Source organism: Panthera onca, chromosome E2, assembly GCF_046562875.1.
Source record: "Panthera onca isolate mPanOnc1 chromosome E2, mPanOnc1 haplotype 2, whole genome shotgun sequence".
Taxonomy (NCBI): Eukaryota; Metazoa; Chordata; class Mammalia; order Carnivora; family Felidae; genus Panthera; species Panthera onca.
The window spans coordinates 12868300-12887709 of NC_138353.1; the positions used below are offsets into that span (position 1 = coordinate 12868300).

The following is a 19410-nucleotide window of genomic DNA, read 5'->3' on the forward strand; positions in this document are numbered from 1 at the left end:
GGAAAGAAGGTGGGTGACCATGTGGCCGGTCCTAGGAGGGGCCGAGGGCAGGGCCTTGGCCTTGGGTGGGACATGGAGGGCACACTGGACCAGGGCAGAGGCTGCCCCCCCCCCCCCCGAGCCCCCACCCTGGCAGAATCCTTTACCCCACAATGGTTCAGCTGCCGATCCCCCCTTTGCTCGCCTTGGCCTTGGGGGGCACAGGGAGGCCCTCGTCGCCCTCGCTGTCAGAGCTGCAGCCGCTGACATCAGTGATCTCCAGCTCCGAGTCGCTGTCCTCCTTCCCACCCAGCGCAGCCTCTGGACCCCCAGCTCCGGGCAGTGCCAGGCGAGGGGTGGCTGCCAGGCCCGAGGGGCGCTCAGGGCCCAGGCCCTCCCCTGTCGCAGCCAGCAGGGGTGAAGCTGCGGGGCCTCCCCCTGCCCCTGCTGAGGGCAGGTGGCCCAGGGGACCGGCCAGAGGGTTGGGGTAGAAGTGTGGGGGGTAGAGAGAGGGGGGCAGCTTGGGGAAGGGGCCGGTGAGGTACGGGTTAAAGTTCCAGGGGTACTCTGGGAAGGCGCGGCCATAAGGACCCAGCAGGCCAGGGGGCTTGGAATAGCCGGTGGCACCTGGTGAGTACAGGGGACAGAAGATCAGGCCGGGCACACCTCCACTGCCGGGGCTGCCTGCAGTGTTCCACCCAGTTCTCCCCCTCTCTCCCACGTGACATCTGCCGCCCCCTACCCTGTGGTTGCCCCCAGCTCTCCCCGGGTCTCCCCATTCCTTTGGCGCCCTGAAAGCCCTTCTCCCAGGCTGTTCCCTCTCTAGTTTCCCTCCTCCCTGCCTTCCACGAATCCTCCTGTGGCTTTTAAAACGTGCACACACACAACCTCGCCCCGGGCCTCCTTCCTGCATCCTGTCTCTCCCCATCTTTGCCCATCCTTTCCCCTCAAACGCGTGCAGCATGCCCCCACCCTCCCCCAGCACCCGCAGGCTCTTACCGGAGCCCAGAAACGGGAAAGGGCTGTCCAGACGCAGTTTGTCTGTCTCAGGGGTGAACAGGGGCGCCCGGGCCCCTGGCTCTCCCAGGCGAGGGGCAGAGAACAGGGTCTGCAAGGTCTAGAGGGGGAGGGGGGAGGCAGCACCGCTCAGAGTGGCTGCCCCATTCCCCAGGGGTTGATGGCTGGCAAGGGGGGCACCAGACACCCAGTGCTGGGACCTCAGTGTCCCTAACTCACCTCAGGGGTAAGGGGAGGAGCATCTGGCCCAGGGGTCCCCCCAAAGGGACCAGGGGTCAGCAAGAGTGGGGAACCCGTGGTGGCTGCTGCCACATCCAACAGCGGGTAGTTGACCAGCACGACTTTGCTGAAGTTGAACTTGTAGGTGAACCTCTTCCCTTTGGTCTTGTGGAGAATCCGCTTGTTGTAGTAGTAGCTAGAGAGAGAATGAGGGAATGCTGGGCAGGCCCCTAACTCACGTTCTGTGCCAGGCACGGTGCACAGAGCACTGTAGTTTGGGGGAACGGAGGCTCACAGAAGTCCCTTCAGCAAGGTCACAAGGCAAGGAAAGGGTGAAGCAGGCTGGGACGCTGGCTTCCGGCCTTCCACCTTGCTTCCCGTCCGCTCACAAGTAGTCACGGTAGCTACTGCGCGCTGGGATCCGAGGGACTCTGCCCCAGGAGACTGAGGGCAAGCCCCAGGGGGTGGGGGTCGAGAGGGACAGGGAGGGGAGAAGGGGCAAGGTGCCAGCCGGCCTCTCCCCACCCCTCCTCACCGCAGGGCCCGGCTCAGCTTGTCATAATTCATGTGGGGCTTGCACTTGCGGATGCCCCAGAGCCGAGCCACCTCGTCAGGGTCCTTGATGACGAATTCCCCGTAGTCCCCCTGCCAGGCGATGACACCCTGGTATTCCTCCTTCTGCAGCAGCTCCAGGATGAAGTGCCACAGCTGGATCTGCCTCGAGCCAGGGGACGACTCCGGCTTGTAGGCCCAATCTGGGAAGGCAAACCCTGGGGACAGGAGGCAGGGGAGTGGCCCCGGGTCAGGACACCGAGGCCAGGGCTCCCGGTCCTACTTGGACTCCGGAACCGAGAGGCATCCGGTCTTCCCCCGACTCCCAGCCTCTGATGAACAGCTAGCTACCCACCCCTTGATGTCTTTAGGGACCCAATTCCTACTCTCTACCCCAGCTGGTGTCTAGTCCCCCATCTGGCCAAAGAGGCAAGAACTCCGTTGTCCGGGGACCCCGGGGTGGCACCTCCGGCCTCATCCTCGACCTTGGCACAAGTCTGCCAGGTTCAGCGCCCCCGGGGTGGAGGTGGGAGGGATCAGTTTCCTGCGGCCTCAAACCGTGGGGAGGAAATGGAGGGGGCAGCTTGCAGGGGAAGGGCACCCCCGACACGGGGACAGCCCTCCTCCCGCTGCCCCCTCCAGCCCTGCCCTGAGAAGCCCCCGGTCGCTCCTGCTCTCTGGAACACCCCTGACCCCTTGCTGCATGGCCCCCTCCCTGTCCCTTGCCCCCTGCTCCATCTCTCCCTGAAGCCCTCCGCTGACTCCACCCTGGGGCGGCCAGGCCCGTGTGCCCGTGTGTCTTTGCACCGGTCCGTGTACTTATACTCTCACGTGCCACATCCCCTCCCACACCTGGCTCTGTCGGTCCTAGAGCAGTGTGCATAAGCGTAAACCTGCAGCACGCACACAGCCGTCCCCTCACGCTCCAGGGATGCCCAGCTACACCGTGGGACACAGGCGGCCCCGAGGGCGGCGCTCCTGCTGGGGCACGACACCTCGCCCACGACGTGCCACCACGGCGGACACACCAGATACCCGGCATCACACGTCCATCCCAACACACAATCGTACATCTCTGGCCCCTCGGAACCAAGACCCACAACAACGCAGCCATGACGGGAGACGCACAGGACGCCAAAGGCCCAAATCACACACAGTGTGGCAGAACTGGCGGGTGCGGCATCGGGACGCGGGTGTCAGCCTGACAGGCGCACGCGGGCTGAGACCACGCCTGCAGAACGGCCTCCCAAACCCACGAGACGCAGGCACCTGCGCTCTGTAACACCCACGGCTCGCCCCTCGGCACACGCTTCACACACACGAGTGGCCTGCACCCTACTGTCCAAATGTGCCGAATAAGCCGGATGGAAAGGGGAGGGTCTCTCGCCCACCCCTGAATCTCCCCTCCCAGCCACAAGGCCCCGGGCCCACTTCTGTGCTCAATCCTGGGCCACATCCTCTGTCCTCCCTCCCTCCTCAGAGACCCCGGGGCCCAGGCCTGAGAACAGCAGGCAGGATCAGCCTACAAAGAACCAAGGTTGGGGAGGAAGACAACGCTAAGCTACCTACTTGCTGTGTGGCCCCAGGGTAGGTCCTTGCCCTCTCTGGCTTAATAGAATTTCAGCGGTAGGAGGCAAGGAGCAGCGGGGTCCCACCCAGGCTGCCTGGTGCTGGTGCGTGAGAATCGGTGCTAATGCCTTTCGCCGAGGGCTCAGGAGGCCAGGCGGTTTCCTCCCCGAAGGGAGAATTTTTCTCTCAACCCCGTTCTGGGTCTTTCTTACTTCGGGTGATGGGGCTCAATCAGCTCGTGAGCTCCGGCCCATTCCACACCCGCTACTGCATCTCACACACACGCACACGCACACGCACACGCACACGCGAACCCGAGAGGACAGTGCACAACTGCCCCACACCTGCAGATACACGACCCAGTCCGGAACCACCACGTGCCCTCAAACACATTTCCTCAGACGGACTGGATCTGCCGGGACCCACAACGCACAACTAGAGAGGACCCGCAACTTCAGCCCGCAGACACACTGTGACAGACCGCCCCCCCCCCCCCAAGTTCAGTCACAGTGACCCACGGATGCAAGGACCCCTCCCCCCACCGCGCACACACCGACACAGAGGCCTGGGGGGCACCCACCCGCCCACGCAGCCCGAAGTGCACCGAGACCTCCGTCCCGGACCATGACACGCACCGGGAAGTAATGGTCGAGAGCTCCTCACCCCCGAGGCAGGTACGTGCTTGGCAAGCCCACAGACACCCCCAATCCTAAAACGCAGACATGCTCTGCCCGATGTCCCGAAGAAACCCCCCCCACCCAGCCCAGACACGCTCAGGTAGGGGTGTGTGTCTGTGTGTGTGTGCACGCGCACGAGCAGGCTCGCCAGCTCACACAAAGACAGACGTTGCACATACACCCTCCCAGTGCGACCACTTCTTCCAGAAGCACTGACGTGTGACGCAAGGACACACTCCGAGCCCCCAAACTAGCAGGCACAGAGTCCCAGTCTACACGCGCGCACACACGCATTCCCCATCTGTGGGGCGTGTGACTTGGGCTTAAATGCGCGTCCAAGCCGGTCTTACTGTCCACATCCCCAGCTCTGAGTGTCCGCTTCTGAGCAGGCCGTCCTCTGTCCCAGGGCTCCGGCTGGCTGGACCGTGCTCCATGTCCCCCTGGCCAGGCGGCCCCTGTCCGTTTGCACACCCGCGCCTGGCCTGGTGCCCCCTCTGGTCCCCGCCCTGCTCCATCACTGCCCGGGCGTCTCCAGTACCTGCCTCTCTGCCCAAGGTCCCGGGTGGGAGCAGGCCGAGACCCCAGCACCTCGGATCCCAGGAGCCTACCCCTCTCGGACCCCAGCACCTCCCCTACCCTCCAAAGACCCTCACGTCCCAGTAGGCAGGTGGCAGGGACATCTGGCTGTGAAGTTTTTAGCCAAGTTTCTCATTAGGGGGTTGCATTCAGGGGACCGTGACAGACCCGGACAGAGGAGGGAGGACAGGAAGAGGTGCAGAAAGGAGGAGCCAGCTGGCTGGGAGGGGCAGGAGGTCCGGGCCAGTTACCGGGGGTCCAGAGAGCCGGCAGGGCGGGCGGGGCGAAGAGAAGGTCGGAGACGCAGCTACAGTCCATGGTGGAGCCAGCCCTGCAGAGAGGCCGGGACAGACACACGGGGACAGGCGGGGACAGGCAGGAGAGACAGACAGGGGTCAGTGGGGCGGGCGCTCCCCACGGGCCCTCCCGGCCCGCCACCCGCCACCCTCTCCACCCACGTCCCACGGACCCTGCCTCCCAGCCTCTCCTCCCGCAGCCTCGCCCTCACCCTGTGCCTCAGTCACTACCCACGTCGCCCCCAGCCTCCCTCCGCGCTGCTCCCACTCGCTGGCTCACTCACACTCGCTGGCTGGCCGCGCCACCCGCCCGCCCCGCAACAGCTTTGCCGCCGCCGCCGCCTCTCCGGCCGGCTCGTGCCCGACCTCTCATCCGTCTCAGCGTCTCTGGGTCTCTGTCTATCTGGCCGCCCCAGATTTGTCTCGCTCTGAACCTCGCCCCCACCCCCTGGCCCGCCCAGTGGACCCCCCTCCCCCCGGGCTGGCTCATCTAGCTCCCAAGCAGTCCCCAGCTTTCACCCGCCGGCCCAGAGAGGGCCCCCCACCCCCCGCCGCAGAACAGACCCCAGCACCCTGAAGGAGGGATCCCACAGATGCGCACCCCTGACCTCAGACCCCTACCACTAGCACCTGCCTCCCCCAACCTGGACAGCCCCCTGAGACACCCCTTCCCCTTAGATCTGCCTCCCCCACCCCACAGCCCCCCTCAGATCCCCTTCCCCCAGACAGCCCCCCAGACACCACTTCCCCTTAGATCTGCCTCCCCCACCCCACAGCCCCCCTCAGATCCCCTTTCCCCGGACAGCACCCCCAGATACCCCTTCCCCTTAGATCTGCCTCCCCTCACCCCAAAGCCCCCCAGACACCCCTTCTCCTTAGATCTTCCTCCCCTCACCCCACAGCCCCCCCCAGATACCCATTCCCCTTAGATCTACCTCCCCCACCCCACAGCCCCCCCTCAGATCCCCTTCCCCCGGACAGCCCCCCCAGATACCCCTTCCCCTTAGATCTGCCTCCCCTCGCCCCACAGCCCCCCCAGATACCCATTCCCCTTAGATCTACCTCCCCCACCCCACAGCCCCCCCTCAGATCCCCTTCCCCCAGACAGCCCCCCCAGATACCCCTTCCCCTTAGATCTGCCTCCCCTCACCCCACAGCCCCCCCCAGATACCCATTCCCCTTAGATCTGCCTCCCCCACCCCACAGCCCCCCCTCAGATCCCCTTCCCCCAGACAGCACCCCCAGACACCCCTTCCCCTTAGATCTGCCTCCCCTCACCCCACAGCCCCCCCCCAGACACCCCTTCCCTTTAGATCTGCCTCCCCTCACCCCACAGCCCCCCCCAGGCACCCCTTCCCCTTAGATCTGCCTCCCCTCACCCCCCAGCCGCCCCCCAGACACCCCTTCCTCTTAGATCTGCCTCCCTCCGGGAGGCCCCCCCTCAGATACCCTTCTTCCTCCCATATGCCTCCCCTCGAAACAACCCCCTTAGACACTCCTTCCCCTAAGATCTGCCTCTCCCAAACAGCACCCCTCAGATACCACTTCCTCCATGGATATGCCTCCCCCCTCAGACACCTGTGCTCCTATCTGCCTCCTCCCTCAGACATATTTTCCCCCTTAAATATGCCTCCTCTTTCAGACACCCCTTCATCCTTGGACATGCCTCCCCTCTCAGGTCCTCTCTCTCAGACCCCCTTACTCCTTCAGATACCTCTCTCCTCAAATACCCCCTCCCCCCTCCTCACCCGTCTCTCAGAACCTTTACCCTTCTGACAGCCTCTCCCCCGCGGATACCCCACTACACAGACACCCCCCCACGCGCCCCCAGACCCTTGGACATCTGTTCCTCTCAGACACCCAGCCCTCGGGCACATCCTCCCCCTTCGATACTTTTCAGCCCCTCACCGCTCCTCCCTTTGAGACCCCACCTTTCAGAGAGAGCACTTTTCTCAGACCTCCTCGTTCAGACACCCCCCTCAAATACCCCACCCCCACGACGTGCTCTTATAAGACAGCCTTCCCCGCAGACACCGCTCTCCCCAAAGACCCCGCACGGCCGCTCTGCTCCCCACAAGCCCCACCTCACCCCTTGGACGGCAGACAAGAGTTGGCAGATGGCCCATTCCCTCCAGACCTGCCGGGTCCCCACGGGCACCCAGGCGGCCCCCCCGCCACCCGGTGTCCACTGCGTCTCTCCCACACAGTCCTCTCCATCACTCAGGCCCCCGGCCACCTCATCTGCCTCTTCAGGGTCCCCCCTTCCTGCGGCCACTTTGCCCCCACACCCCCATGTCCCCTGTCTCCCATCCAATCTCCCCAACTTTCTCTGTTGCTCTCCCTCCCTGTCTCTTCCCCCCCCCGTCCCCCCTCCCACACTCTTCTCTCTCTCTCTCCCCTTCTCTGCCTCCTCCTCATCTCTTTTCCTTTTTTTCATCTCTCTTCTCTCTTTCCTTGTCTTCCTCAACCCAGGGGGTCTCCTCCCATCCTTTCCCACCCCCTCTCCCCAACCCCTGTGCCCCCCCCCCAACCTCCCTCGGGTCTCTCTCATCTCTGGCTTCCCCGCACCCCATCCCCTCCGTCCCTTCTTCCGCCGGCTCTCCCCTCTCCCCAGCTGTGCCACCACCCCTGCTTGGCCCCCAGCCCGTCCCGCCTCAGTCTCCCCATCTCCCTCCCGGCTCCGGCTCCGCACCTCGCCGGCCACCTCTCTCCCACCTCCCGCTCGCTCTGCCTCTCCGGGTCCCCCTCCCTCCTGCCTCCGCCCCCGCCCCCACCCCCACTGGCCCCTCTCATTTCCGTGTTGGTTTTGATTTCTCTTCCCGACGCTTTCAACTCCCCGCCGCCTCCTCCGGACACGTTATAACGAGGAGCCGTGGGATCGGCGCTCCGGGCCCTGCTCCCACGCTCCCCCCCGCATCTCTCACGCGTCTCTGCCGTCTCGCCATCTCTGCCTGCCCCTTCTCTGTCCCCGTCTCTGTCCGGTCAGGCCCACAGGGACTGGGTCCCTGCCCTGACTGACAGGGTCCACAGCACCACGTCTCAGGGTCCCCGTGTCTCTCTCTGGGTCCCCACGTCTCTCCTCCCCACGTCCTTGTCTCTCCGTCTCTGTCTCTGTCTCCATCTCTGTCTCCGCATCTCTGTTTCCGTCCCACTGTCCGTCTCTTGGGGTCCCTTTGATCTCGCCCTGCCCCTGGCGCCCCCCTGGCCCCATTGATCGCGATCGACCGGTGGAAGGAGCGGGGCCTGCGGGGCTGGGGCTGCGGGGCCAGGCAGGGGCCCGGTTAGGACGCTGGACAGACGGACAGCCGGCCCCAGACCCGGTAGCTGTGGAGGGGGAGCCGCTGCAAACCCCCGCCCCGCCCCGCCGGTCCGCGCCGTGCGGATGGGGACCCCGGGCCAGCTTTAATTTTTAATTTTATTTTGCTTCCTCCACCCCCCCCCCCGCCGCCCCCCATCTCCACCGCCTGCAGCCACGGCACTGAATGTGTGTGTGCTTGTGCGTGTGCGTGTGCGTGCAGCAGTGTGGGGAGAGGGGCTGGGCAGGCAAGACGCTGCCTCTCCCCTCCTCGCCAAGCAGTCAGACCCACAATCCGGCCCAGGCACACTTCACACAGACCCACACGGCACCCTCGGCACCCCCCCCCCCACCCGTGTCATACGCAACACACAGACACGCAGGTCAAAACAGCCACACGCCCCGTGACCGACACACACACACACACACACACACACACACACACACACACACACCACGACGCTCACAGATATTCACAGAGGAACACACGGTTGTCTAGGGATACACACACCACCTTGATCCCACCCGGAAGTGGAGACACACAACCGTGGACAGAAACACACACTGACACAATCACACACAGACACGCGGACCTACGAGCGCGCACCGACACGGCGCCACACCCACCCGGACACACACACCAGCACAGCCAAGCCGGGGACACAGGGGACACACACGAGGGACGCAACAGCTGCACACGGTGCCACACGCACCAGCACCAGAGACCCTGCGTCACACACACGGCGACACAGACGCACACGCGGCACCGATACAGCCACCACGAGACTGCACGCACGCACACGCACACACACACACGCACACGCACACGGACCAGCCCGCCCAGCAGCACGCTCACGCCCAGAGGCCAAGTGGGTGACGGGCTGTGTCGCGGCAAGGCGGGCACTCGGAGGTCAAGCCGCCGTCTGTCCGACTGTCTGTCCACCCGCCCCCCCGCACTTCTCCAGCGCGTGTCTGCGTGTATAAAGCGGGCACCGTCTCAGGCCTACGTCTGCCTCTGTCTCTCTAGAGATGGGGCTCCCGGCCTCAGGCCCACGGGCTGGCGGGGTCCGTCTCACAGAGGTCTTTGTTGTTCCATCCCTCTCTCCGCCTGGAGCTCCAAGACTCTCAGGGTCTGCGTTTCTTGTCTCTGTCTTAGGGCGTCTCTGTCTCTCCCTGTCTCTGGGCGTCTCTGTCTCTCCACATCTCTCCTCGCCTCTGGTCTCCTCACCCCCCCCCCCCCCCCAGCACCCCGGCCCCCCGGGCTGGGGTTTAACCAGTTGTTTTGATTTCTCTAAGCTGCTCCGGCCGCCTCGGGAGCCGCCTCGGGCCTCACCCCCCCCCCCCCACAGCCCCTTCATCCCTCACCCAGCACCCCCTCCCCTTAACACAATCTGCACAAGTGGAATGAAAATTGATTTTTTTTTTAAATTTCATATCTTCTCCGGGGCTCTGTCTAAAGAGGAGAGAGACGCGGCCCAAGACCCTTCTCCCGCTGCCGCCCCTGCACGCGCACTCACACACGCACACACACGCCAACAGGCACACACCTCACACCTAGACACACACGCGTATACACCCTGACCCTCCGTCTGCACCCGCGCCGGGGACACGCCCCTCCCTAGGCCACACACCCACGCAGGACACATCTGTGCACACGCAGACACACGGCAGACTCTCGCACCACCCTCTCCAGGCCCCCACCGGTAGGCACGCGTCGCGCACCGTGCGCCCTGTCCCCTCCGGCTGCACACGGCCCAGCCGCCCGCTGTCGCACGCTACCTGTGCACGTGCTCGCACACGCGCCTGCCCACATCTGTGTGCACACGGGCCCGAAGGCGGTCTCACCGCAGGCACCAAGGGGGCCTCTGCGGCTGTCCCGAGGAGGACTGGGCCAGGAAGGGGACGGGGGCTTTCCTGCCTGGACTTGCCCGCCCCCCCCCACCCCCAAGGTCACCCCCACTCCCACCCCTGCCTGATCAACCAAATGCTTCAGCCTGCCCCCGGGCGGGGGCGTCTCTGCGTCTGGGGTGCGTGAGCGCACGTGTACGTACGTTCGCACACAAACACGCCGCTCGCTGCTTCTCTCCAGGCCACACGCCGTCATCCCCACAACAGGCTGGCTCATCTGAGAGCTAGCGCATCTCCACACGGGCCCACGAAACGCGCAGGGACAGACGGGGCGCCTGAGCGGCTCGGTCGGTTAAGCATCTGACTTTGGCTCAGGTCATGATCTCACGGTCTGTGGGTTCAAGCCCCACGTCGGGCTCTGTGCTGACAGCTCAGAGCCTGGAGCCTGCTTTGGATTCAGTGTCTCCCTCTCTCACGATGCCTCTCCCCTGCTTGCACTCTGTCTCTCTGTCTTTCAAAAATAAATATCCAAAAAAATAAAAATAAAAGTTTAAAAAAACCCCAAAAACGCAGGGACAGAAGCACACAGGCCCCCATGACAGAGACCCACGGAATACACGCGACACACACAGGGCAGCGCGGAACACACGTCTGTGCCCGCGCGTCATCACACACACACACGGCCTCACGCGTGCTGGGGCGTCAGCTCCCACGTGGAGAGCACACGCAGACACACGACCACAAGTGCACAGGGCCTTCAACACTCTTCGGGGCACACGCAGGATCGTTTCACGTCCAGCCTTGACTCGGACACAATCCCACAGGCTCGGAGACACGACGGCACCTCCTTAACACAAAACGTACCGCCACCCAGGCTCACATGGCTGGTTTTGACGCGGGTGGGGGTGGGGGGCGAGCAGGAGCTGTGACCACAGCCCACAGCTGCTCCTTCACGGTGTCCCACGCCCACACTCGCCAGCCCGGCTCCTGGGGTGGTGCCCGCTCAGCCCCCCCCCCCCCCCAACCATGCCTCCCTTGGACTAAGCCTTCTGGTCTCCTCGCCTGCAGCGGCGTGGGCCGTCCCGGTCACTGAGACAGGCCAGCAGACTTGGAAAGTCCAGACTCCGTACAACTCCAGAACCGTGGGCAGTCACACCAGATGCCCGCAGAGGAGCGTCACACGCACAAGGCACGCACAGGCTCACAGACACGGCTCAGACGGCGTCTCCCAGCCCCCACGGGCTCACGCTCCCACGCTAAGTCCCCACTGCCCTGGAACGCACAGGTCTCCGCAGGTCACGTCTGCAAGCGCTGCAACACAAGTCACAGCCACATGAACCGTCAAGCCCGCCCCCACCCCCCCCCGCAGTGTCACACACACACAGAGTTACAGTAGCTTGCGTGTGTGCACACACACATGCACACACACCGGACTCTCTGTGTGAGACAGGAGGATGGGCGGGCAGACAGATGAGGCACTGGCCTCCCGGCCTGGAGAAGGTGTGTCTGAGATGCGATTTGGGGAAGGCGAGAGGCACCAAGCCATGGCAGCACCAGAGACCTCACACCCACCCTCTCCCCCTCTCTCCCTCTCGCTGGTGTCTCTGGGTCTATCTCTCTGTCTCCGTCTCTCTCGTTCCCTGAGTCCCAGTCTCTGCACGAACATCCCTGGGGCTGTGGCCAGCACGCGGAACCGTGTCAGTTGGGGGGGGGGAGCGTCCCCGGGGAGGTGGGAACCGCAGTGCCACGCACCCCGCCTACCAAACAGCACTGGGGGAGGGGAGGGCGGGAGGCGCCACCGCGGATGTGGACCCAGAGCTCAGGCTGCTTCCCTACCCCCTGCCTTCCCCTTCAGAGACCCCAAGAGATGGAGGGAGCATGGGGGGCGGGTAGAGGGAGGGAGAAGACACCCAGAGAGGGAGGGTGGGGGACAGAGACAAGCAGAAAGCAACACCTACCGGGAGACAGAGGGGGACAGAAGGGGACGAGTTAGGGAAACCTGGAAAAGGGGAGTGAGTCAGAGCCGCTTGGACAAAGTGAATTAGGGAGACAGAGGTCGGGAAGAGAGCTGTTCCAAGGAGGGACCCCGTCAGGGAGAAAGGAGAGGAGGGGCAGAGATGCGGAAAATTGAGGGATTAGGACGGAGGCAAAGGAGTGGGCAAGGAGGGCAGAGGCTGTAGGGGCTACAGGGGCAGAGGAGGCGGGAGCAAGGGGAAGGCACAAGTGTGGACTCATGGCCAGCACAATGCCCAGCTGTGGTCTTTGGGGGGGTGTCAGTGTCCCCGGGGGCTGACCCAGGGGACCCAGGGTGGGCTACCACCCCAACTCCAAAACCCACCCTGCCCCTCCTCCTCACCTCCACCTGGCCAGGTCACACCTCCTGCCTCATCCTGAACCCCAACCTCTTCCCTAGACTCCTCAGTTCCAGCTCCCTCCCCTGTCTCATCCTTACACCCCAGCACCACCCTCCCCCGCCCCCCGCCCCCCCCCCCCCCCCCCCGCCAACTGCCTTGTATCAGAGACAGTGACAGAGGTGCAGGGGCAAGGACTGTGATCTGGCAGTGCCGGAGGGGTGGAGGAACAGAAAGCTGAAGGCAAGTGTAGCCAGCTAATCACTGTGGCCGAAGTCCAAGAGGGCCCCTCTGGACCGTGATGGCCAAGAGGCAGGGGCGGGGGCACCCTGTGTCCTGTTCATGGGGCTTGGCACCAAGTATGTGCTCAGGAAACGGGGCTTAAGTGAAACTCATATTAAAAGGAGGCAGAGAAACAGAGGGACAGACAGGGAGTCAAAGGGACAGAAAGCCAGAGACCAAGGGGCAGTGATGAAGGTGGTACAGCGAGACGTGGGGTCAGGGGCACAAAGGGGGGGGGACAGGAAGACTGAGGGATGAAGCAGGGGGACAGACAGATGGGGGACTGAGACACAAGAACAGGGGGACAGAGAAACAGATGAGGAACAAAAATGGGGGAGGAGTGAGTGACTGAGGGTCAGAGAAAATGAGGAACATATAAATGGGGTCAAAGACCCAGGAAGGCAAACATAGAGGCAAAAAGGGAAGAGAGGCACAGGGGGACAGGCAACCAGGAAACAGAGGGCAGGGCCCCAGAGCCTGGGGCCAAGTGCAGGTCCTGGGCCCATGGGAGCTGGGTGCCTGGACTGCAGGGGATCCCACGAGGGCCAGAGAAGGGCCGGGGTCCGGCCAGGCTGGGGGAGGCTCGGGGCTCCAGGGGCATCGCACGGTGCTAATTCAGCTCCATCGATCAGACGGGATGAGAGCAATAAATTATTGTGACAAGATGCAATCCTGGCCCGCGCACTGCCGCCGAGGCGGATCGATCCCTGTCCCCAGCCCCACACCGGGTCCCATGCCCAAGCCCTGGCCCGGACGCCTCTGCCCATCTCTCTCTCCGTTCCCCCACCACACATACTCCCACCAACATCCAGGTGGGGCCAGCAGCCCTTGGGAAGAGATGGGAGCAGAGAGGAAGCCACGGAGGGAAGATCAGCCCCCATCTGGCCCAGGTCCTCTTGCCTCCCTCACCACCCCATCCTCACCACACGACCTGGGAGGTAGCAAGTGCCGTGATGCCCATTTCACAGATGCGGAAACTGAGGCTCAGATAGGAAAAGTAACTTGGCCAGAGTCCCACAAGGGTGAGTGGGGAGGCCTGGACTCAAACGTGGGTCAGGACTTCAAGCCCCCAAAACCTGTACTTTTGGAGGAGAGAACAAAGGAGAGGGAAAGAAGAGGTGGGAGGAGACAGAGAATGAGAAAGAGACAGAGAATGCAGGACACAGAGAACAAGAATCAGACCCTATAAAGAGAGAAGACACAGAGACACAGAGACAGACGGAGGTGGAGAAACACAGCGAACAAAGAGACAGGGAGGGAGGAAGAGAGAGACAGAGATACACAGAGACTCAGATTCGGGAGACAGAGATGGAGTAGAGGAAGCACACAGAGGGAGGGCGGGCAGAGAGGCACCAGGCTGGGGAAGCCGGGTGTGCAGAGATGGGTAGTTCTGCAGGGCAAGGGGTGTCTGAGGAGACAGGAGCGTGTTGGGAGGAGCTGGGCTGGCTCCGGGCAGCTTGGACGGTGGGAGGGAGTGAGGATGTGAGTGACCAGCTCGGCCCCGGGGAGTGGGTGTCCAAGAGACAGGTGTACGAGCAGGGAGATGGGACACGACTGATGGCAGGAGTTGGGGGGAGAACGCGAGGCTGGGGAGCAGGAGGGCATAGGCAGGTGGGGGAGGTAAGGACACCTGGATGACTGAAGTCAGATGGCCTCCAAGAATGCCAGTTTCTGAGACCTCAGAGAAACGACTCCGTTTCTCGGGGCTCAGTTTCCTTCTCCGTAAATTGGGGATAAGAATAAGGACCTGCCTCCCGGGGGGCCTCGTGAGGAGGAAACGAGACCGTGGTTCGAAAGAACTGAGAACACTGCCAGTCACCGAGACAGGCTGAATAAGCCTGAATAAGTGGCTGGCTGGGGCTCCTGGCTGCCTCAGTCAGCAGAGCGTGCAAGTCTTGATCTCAGGGTTGTGGGTTCGAGCCCCGTGTTGGGTGCAGAGATTAAAACAAAACCAAAACGCAAAGAAACCAGGCAGGAGCTGGGAACATGTTCCGAGTAGGCAGGTGCTACTCAAGGAGCCGTCCGCGGGCCAGGAGCACCTGGAGCTTGCTAGAAATGCAGTCTCAGTCTCCACCCCAGACCTGCCACACCAGGGTCTCTGGGGCGAGGCCCGGAGCGGTATGTGCCAGCGGCCCCTCCACGTGTTTCCCCTGCACACTGAAGTCAGAGAGCCTCTGGCTTAAGGGAGTCTGTACGATGCAGAGGGCAGGTGTGGGGACCCCTGGGAACAGTGTTATGTGGTCAGCAAATGCTACAGGTGTTACTTAAGCTCATCAAGGAAGGTGTTCCCTGAGGGCCTAGATGGCTGGTGACATGTCCTGTGAAAAGGGACAGGTATCTCCAGAGGGGAGCAGGCTGGAGACAGGTGTGAGGGATCTGAAGGTTAGGCTCTCAAGGTACCGGGGTGGGATGGGGGGCGGGGGTGGTGACAGGCCACACGAGCAGGTAGTGAAGACGAGCACAGCCGCACAGCCGAGACAAGGCGGCTGAGAGGTGTTGGCGTATGTACCCAATGTCTGTAAAAGTCGTGAAGGGGGGTGGCCTGGCTGGCTCAGTCGGCACAGCATAAGACTCTTGATCTCAAGGTCATGAGTTCAAGCCCCACACTGGGCATGGAGCTTACTTAAAAAAAATTTTTTTTTTTTTTTTTAAAGAAAAAGCAGGGCGCCTGGGTGGCTCAGTCAGTTAAGCGTCCGACTTCGGCTCAGGTCATGATCTCACGGTTCATGAGTTCGAGCCCCGCTTCGGGCTCTGTGCTGACCACTCAGAGCCCGGAGCCTGCTTCAGAATCTGCGTCTCCCTCTCTCTCTGCCCCTCCCCCACTCATGCTCGGTCTCTCTCAAAAATAAATAAAATGTTTATTTAAATAAAAAAATAAAAAAAGAAAAAGCTGTGAGGGGGCAAGAGCTACGTGGACGTCAGTGAGAGGGAAGGAGAGAAGGGGACTCGAAGCTGGTTCACGTCTGTGGGGCAACAGTGTGGCCAGGAGCAGGCATTCCCTTTGTGGACAGGCTGGGGATGCCAGGGGTATGGCAGAGACCCACTTGAAGAGATGAAAACCAGAGAGAGATCAGGGAGGCGACAGGTGTGGAAGCCTCGGTACGTGTTTGCTGCAGGAGTGAGTGGACAGGACATTGGAGCCGGTGATGCTCTGGCAGACAGGTGAGAAAGGGGCAGGTATGGAGAGCCGCTGGGGTGACCTCGTGCAGCAAGGAAGGGGGGATGTGGGAAACATGGGGAATTAGTTCTGTGGGGGAGGAAAAGAAGTAGGTAGTGCCTGAGGGACGGTGTGGGGCAACAGGTAGCTGCCTGAGGCCAAGGTCAGATTCCCCGTCCAAACCTGTGTACGAATAAGGTGGTGGTGTGAGAGACAAAAGAGAAGCAGAGACAGAGAGATAGAAGGAGCCAGATACAACGTGAGCAGCTCAAGGGTGGAGGGGGGAGGGGTGACTTTCAGGCAAGGGCTCTAGGAGACATCATGGCGGGGGGGGGGGGGGGGGGGGGAGGCACACGAGGAAGGGTGCCCAGGGCCCACTGCACATGTGAGCAATCAAGCCGTGCCGATTAGGAGACAGGTGCGGGTAGGTGGGTGCACCTGCCGTCTGGGGTGAGTCACCTGAACTGACAAGTGGAAAAGACAGCGGGAAGTAGGTATCTTTGGGCCAAAGGATGGGAGACGGAGTGTGGGGGCGATAGGTGCAGGCAGGGAGCGTGGTGGGAAGCAGGTGTGTTCTCGGGTGACACATGAGTGGGAAGTGCTTCTGGAAGGACAGGTACGAGGGTGGACAAGGTTAGCATTGGAAGGGAGGAGTATGGGACAGGAGAGGTGGGAAGGGGCAGGTTAAGAGGATGAGTGCTTACGTGCGAAGGACGGAGTGTGTGTGTGTGTGTGTGTGTGTGGCGGGGGGCGGAGAGAGAAGATATGGTGGACAGGTACTGTTTGAGACACAGAAGTGAACAGGAATGTGTGAGAAGTGTGTTTAATAAGTGTGTTTAGAGCTTCAGGGATTGGGGGGGGGTGCAGGTAGGAAAGGGACGATGTGGCATGCGTGGGACAGAGGCAGGGATTCGAATGGAAGGGGCCGATTTTGGAGAACAGGTGTTACCTGGAGAAGCAGGTAAGAGAGGACACGTGTCACCGAGAGATCATAGGCATCTGTGGGGCAGGTTGCAAGGGACACGTGTTACCTGTAAAAGCAGGTGACAGGAAATAGGTGACACCTACAGGGACAGATGAAGAGAACAGGTTACCTGCAGGGGACAGGTATAAGAAGACTAATGTTACCTGGAGGTCCAGATGTGGGGAAATGAAGGGGACACGCTAACGTGACGGGTGTGTTGATACACAGGTGTGAGTGAAAGGTGTTACCTGCGGCCACAGGTGCGTGCAGCATGGTTCTTCTGGGTGATTCACTGCCTTGGTTTCACCTCCTTCCCTCTCCTCCCCTCCCCAGGGGCCAGTGCTGGCGCTGGGAACCCTCCCGCGGCTTCGGCCCCTGGCAGGGCGCGCAGTTAGCTCACGCAGTCAGCTCTGGGCTCAGCGAGGCCGGCCGGGCCTGCCGGGCAGCCGGGCTCCTGAGGCTGCTTGGCGATGCGGAGCGCGTCTGGGCCTCGGCGGGCCGGCCGGGCAGGGGGAGCGGGCGGGGGGGCCGTTTAGCCGTGATAGATCCGCGCGCCGCTTGTCTCTTAATCTCCGGAGCGACCGATCGATTCGCTATTTCCCTTTGTTGCCAGAAAATTCGATCCTGGGCCTGGAATTAGGTCCCCGGCTTAATCTGAGCGGAAACCAGCGAGGGGGAGACAGAGACAGAGATGCTGGGAGAGGCAGAGACAGAGAGATAGCAAGAGACAGAGAAAGGCAGAGACAGAGAGACACTGAGAAAGACCTGGGGAGAAAGAGCCACAGAGATTCTGAGATCGTCCGAGAGTTGGACCCAAAGAGGAAGAGAGAGATGCTCCAAAAGACAGAGATAAAGAGTCAGAGACAGATTCTTGGAGTTAGAGGTGGAGCCAGAGATGCTGGAAGAGACAGAGACACAGTAAGGAGAGACCCAGCCACGGAGGAGATGGCAGAGGTGGCCCAGCATGGCCCTGGGACGGTGGTGGAATGACAGACAGCAAAGGCATGCAGCATACTGGCCACCTGTCCCCAGAAGGACACAGTCCCTGGAAGGTCAGGAGCTCCCAGCCCCAAAGTGTGCAGACCCATTTATTGGCCCGGATGACCCCCTTCCACCAAATATCCAGACCCCAAATATCCAGAGCTAAGTGTGCAGACCCTCAGCCTTGAACTCCAGCTCCAAATCCAGACCTCCCAGCACCACCACCACCCCCAGCTAAACCTTCACACTGACCACAGCCCCAAAGGTCCACACCCCATACTGACTCCAGCCTCAAACTGTCAGCTCTCAACCCCAAATAGCCAGTCTCTTGGCTCTGAACCCCCGGGTCCCAAATTTCAAGCCCTCAGTCCTGGTCTCTAAAACCTCCCAGGATTCTAGCCCCGCACGTCCAGAACCCCCTCAGGTGTGCCCGTCGGCCCCGGTTCCCAAATAGACCCCAGTCTCTGCCGGCCCCCATCTCTAGCGCTCTCACACACTCCTCCGCCCCCCACCCCACCCCCCCACCCCCGCCTCCGGAGCCCCTGTCCCGTGCGCGCACCTCCAGCCCTCTCCCCCACCCCCCCACCCCCAGAGCTGGGCGCTGCCCCCACCCCCACCCCGGGCCGCCGACCCCTCCCGTCTTCCCCGCCCCGGGCTCGGCGGCCGGGCTCCGACGGTCCCTCGGGAGCACCTCCCGCGCCCCGCCCCCCATCCCCGCCCCCGCGCCGGCCCGCGGCGCTCACTCACTTTCCGGGGTTTGCGCCTCCGCTCCGGTCCGGCGAGAAGTGTTTAAAGTTCGGATCCCGCAGCCATGGCCCCGGCGGCGTCCTGGGGAGCGGGCTCCGGGGCGGGGGGCGGGGCCCGGGGGCCCCGGGGGACGGAGCGGGAGCGAGAGTCACTGCGAGACCCGGACGGAGAGACCCGGAGACGGAGGGACAGCCGGGGACACGGAGAGGGGGGCCGAGCAGAGACCGCGAGACGCGGAGAGAGACGCGCGGGAGAGAGGCGCGCCGAGAGCCGGAGACGCGGGCCGCCGGGGACGGGGCGGCGGCGGGGGCGCGGGGGTGCGGGCGGCCGGCCGTCCTCCTGAGCCTCCTGCGCTTCCTCCTCCTCCTCCTCCTCCTTCTCCTCCCTCTGCTCCTCCGCGGCGCGCCGCGCGCCTCCGCCCTCGCGGCCGCCCGGCCGGCTCGGCGCGCAGATATATGGAGGCGGCGGCGGCGGGCGCTGCGGGGGAGGGGGCGGGAGCGCGATCGATGGAATATAATTTTCCTCAAACTCGGAAAATAAAGTTCAGAGCTGATCAAATTTGAAAACAGATGTCGAATCGCGACTCTAAATAAGGTTCGATCCCGGGACTGAGGGAGTGGGGGTGGGGGCGGGGTGGGTGGAGAGACCCCCCCCCCTTTCTCTCCCCTCCCCGCCCCGCCCCTCCCGAGGAGGACGCGCGGACGAACCGACTGGCGGGCAGGAGGTGGAGGGAGCAACTACGCGGCCAGGACCCCTGCTGGACACTCGAAACGGACCCGGACACACAGACACACAGGCACCCGGACATGGGGACGCGCGGAGACAGTAACACGGTGCAAACACACACAGGATACACAGCCTAGTGGGCACTTGGACCCTCAGACACACACGGAGAAGTAC

At 62.9% G+C, this 19410-nt stretch overlaps 1 protein-coding gene across 2 annotated transcripts; it reads right to left on the bottom strand.

Moving 5' to 3' along the window:
* Positions 1-157: 157 nt before the first annotated feature.
* On the bottom strand, positions 158-19098 carry ERFL (ETS repressor factor like). 2 transcript variants are annotated; one of them, XM_060651307.3, is made up of 6 exons: positions 18511-19098; positions 4841-4920; positions 1751-1985; positions 1216-1411; positions 979-1096; positions 158-606 (listed from the first exon to the last, which is right to left on the bottom strand). In XM_060651307.3, exons 2-6 carry the CDS (start codon positions 4905-4907, stop codon positions 158-160), a joined length of 1065 nt encoding a protein of 354 aa, XP_060507290.1. In that variant the 5' UTR covers positions 4908-4920; positions 18511-19098. The 2 variants fall into 2 exon arrangements, with proteins under 2 accessions (XP_060507290.1, XP_081647648.1); XM_081791522.1 differs by lacking the exon at positions 18511-19098 and having other exon boundaries at positions 4841-4945.
* Positions 19099-19410: the final 312 nt, after the last annotated feature.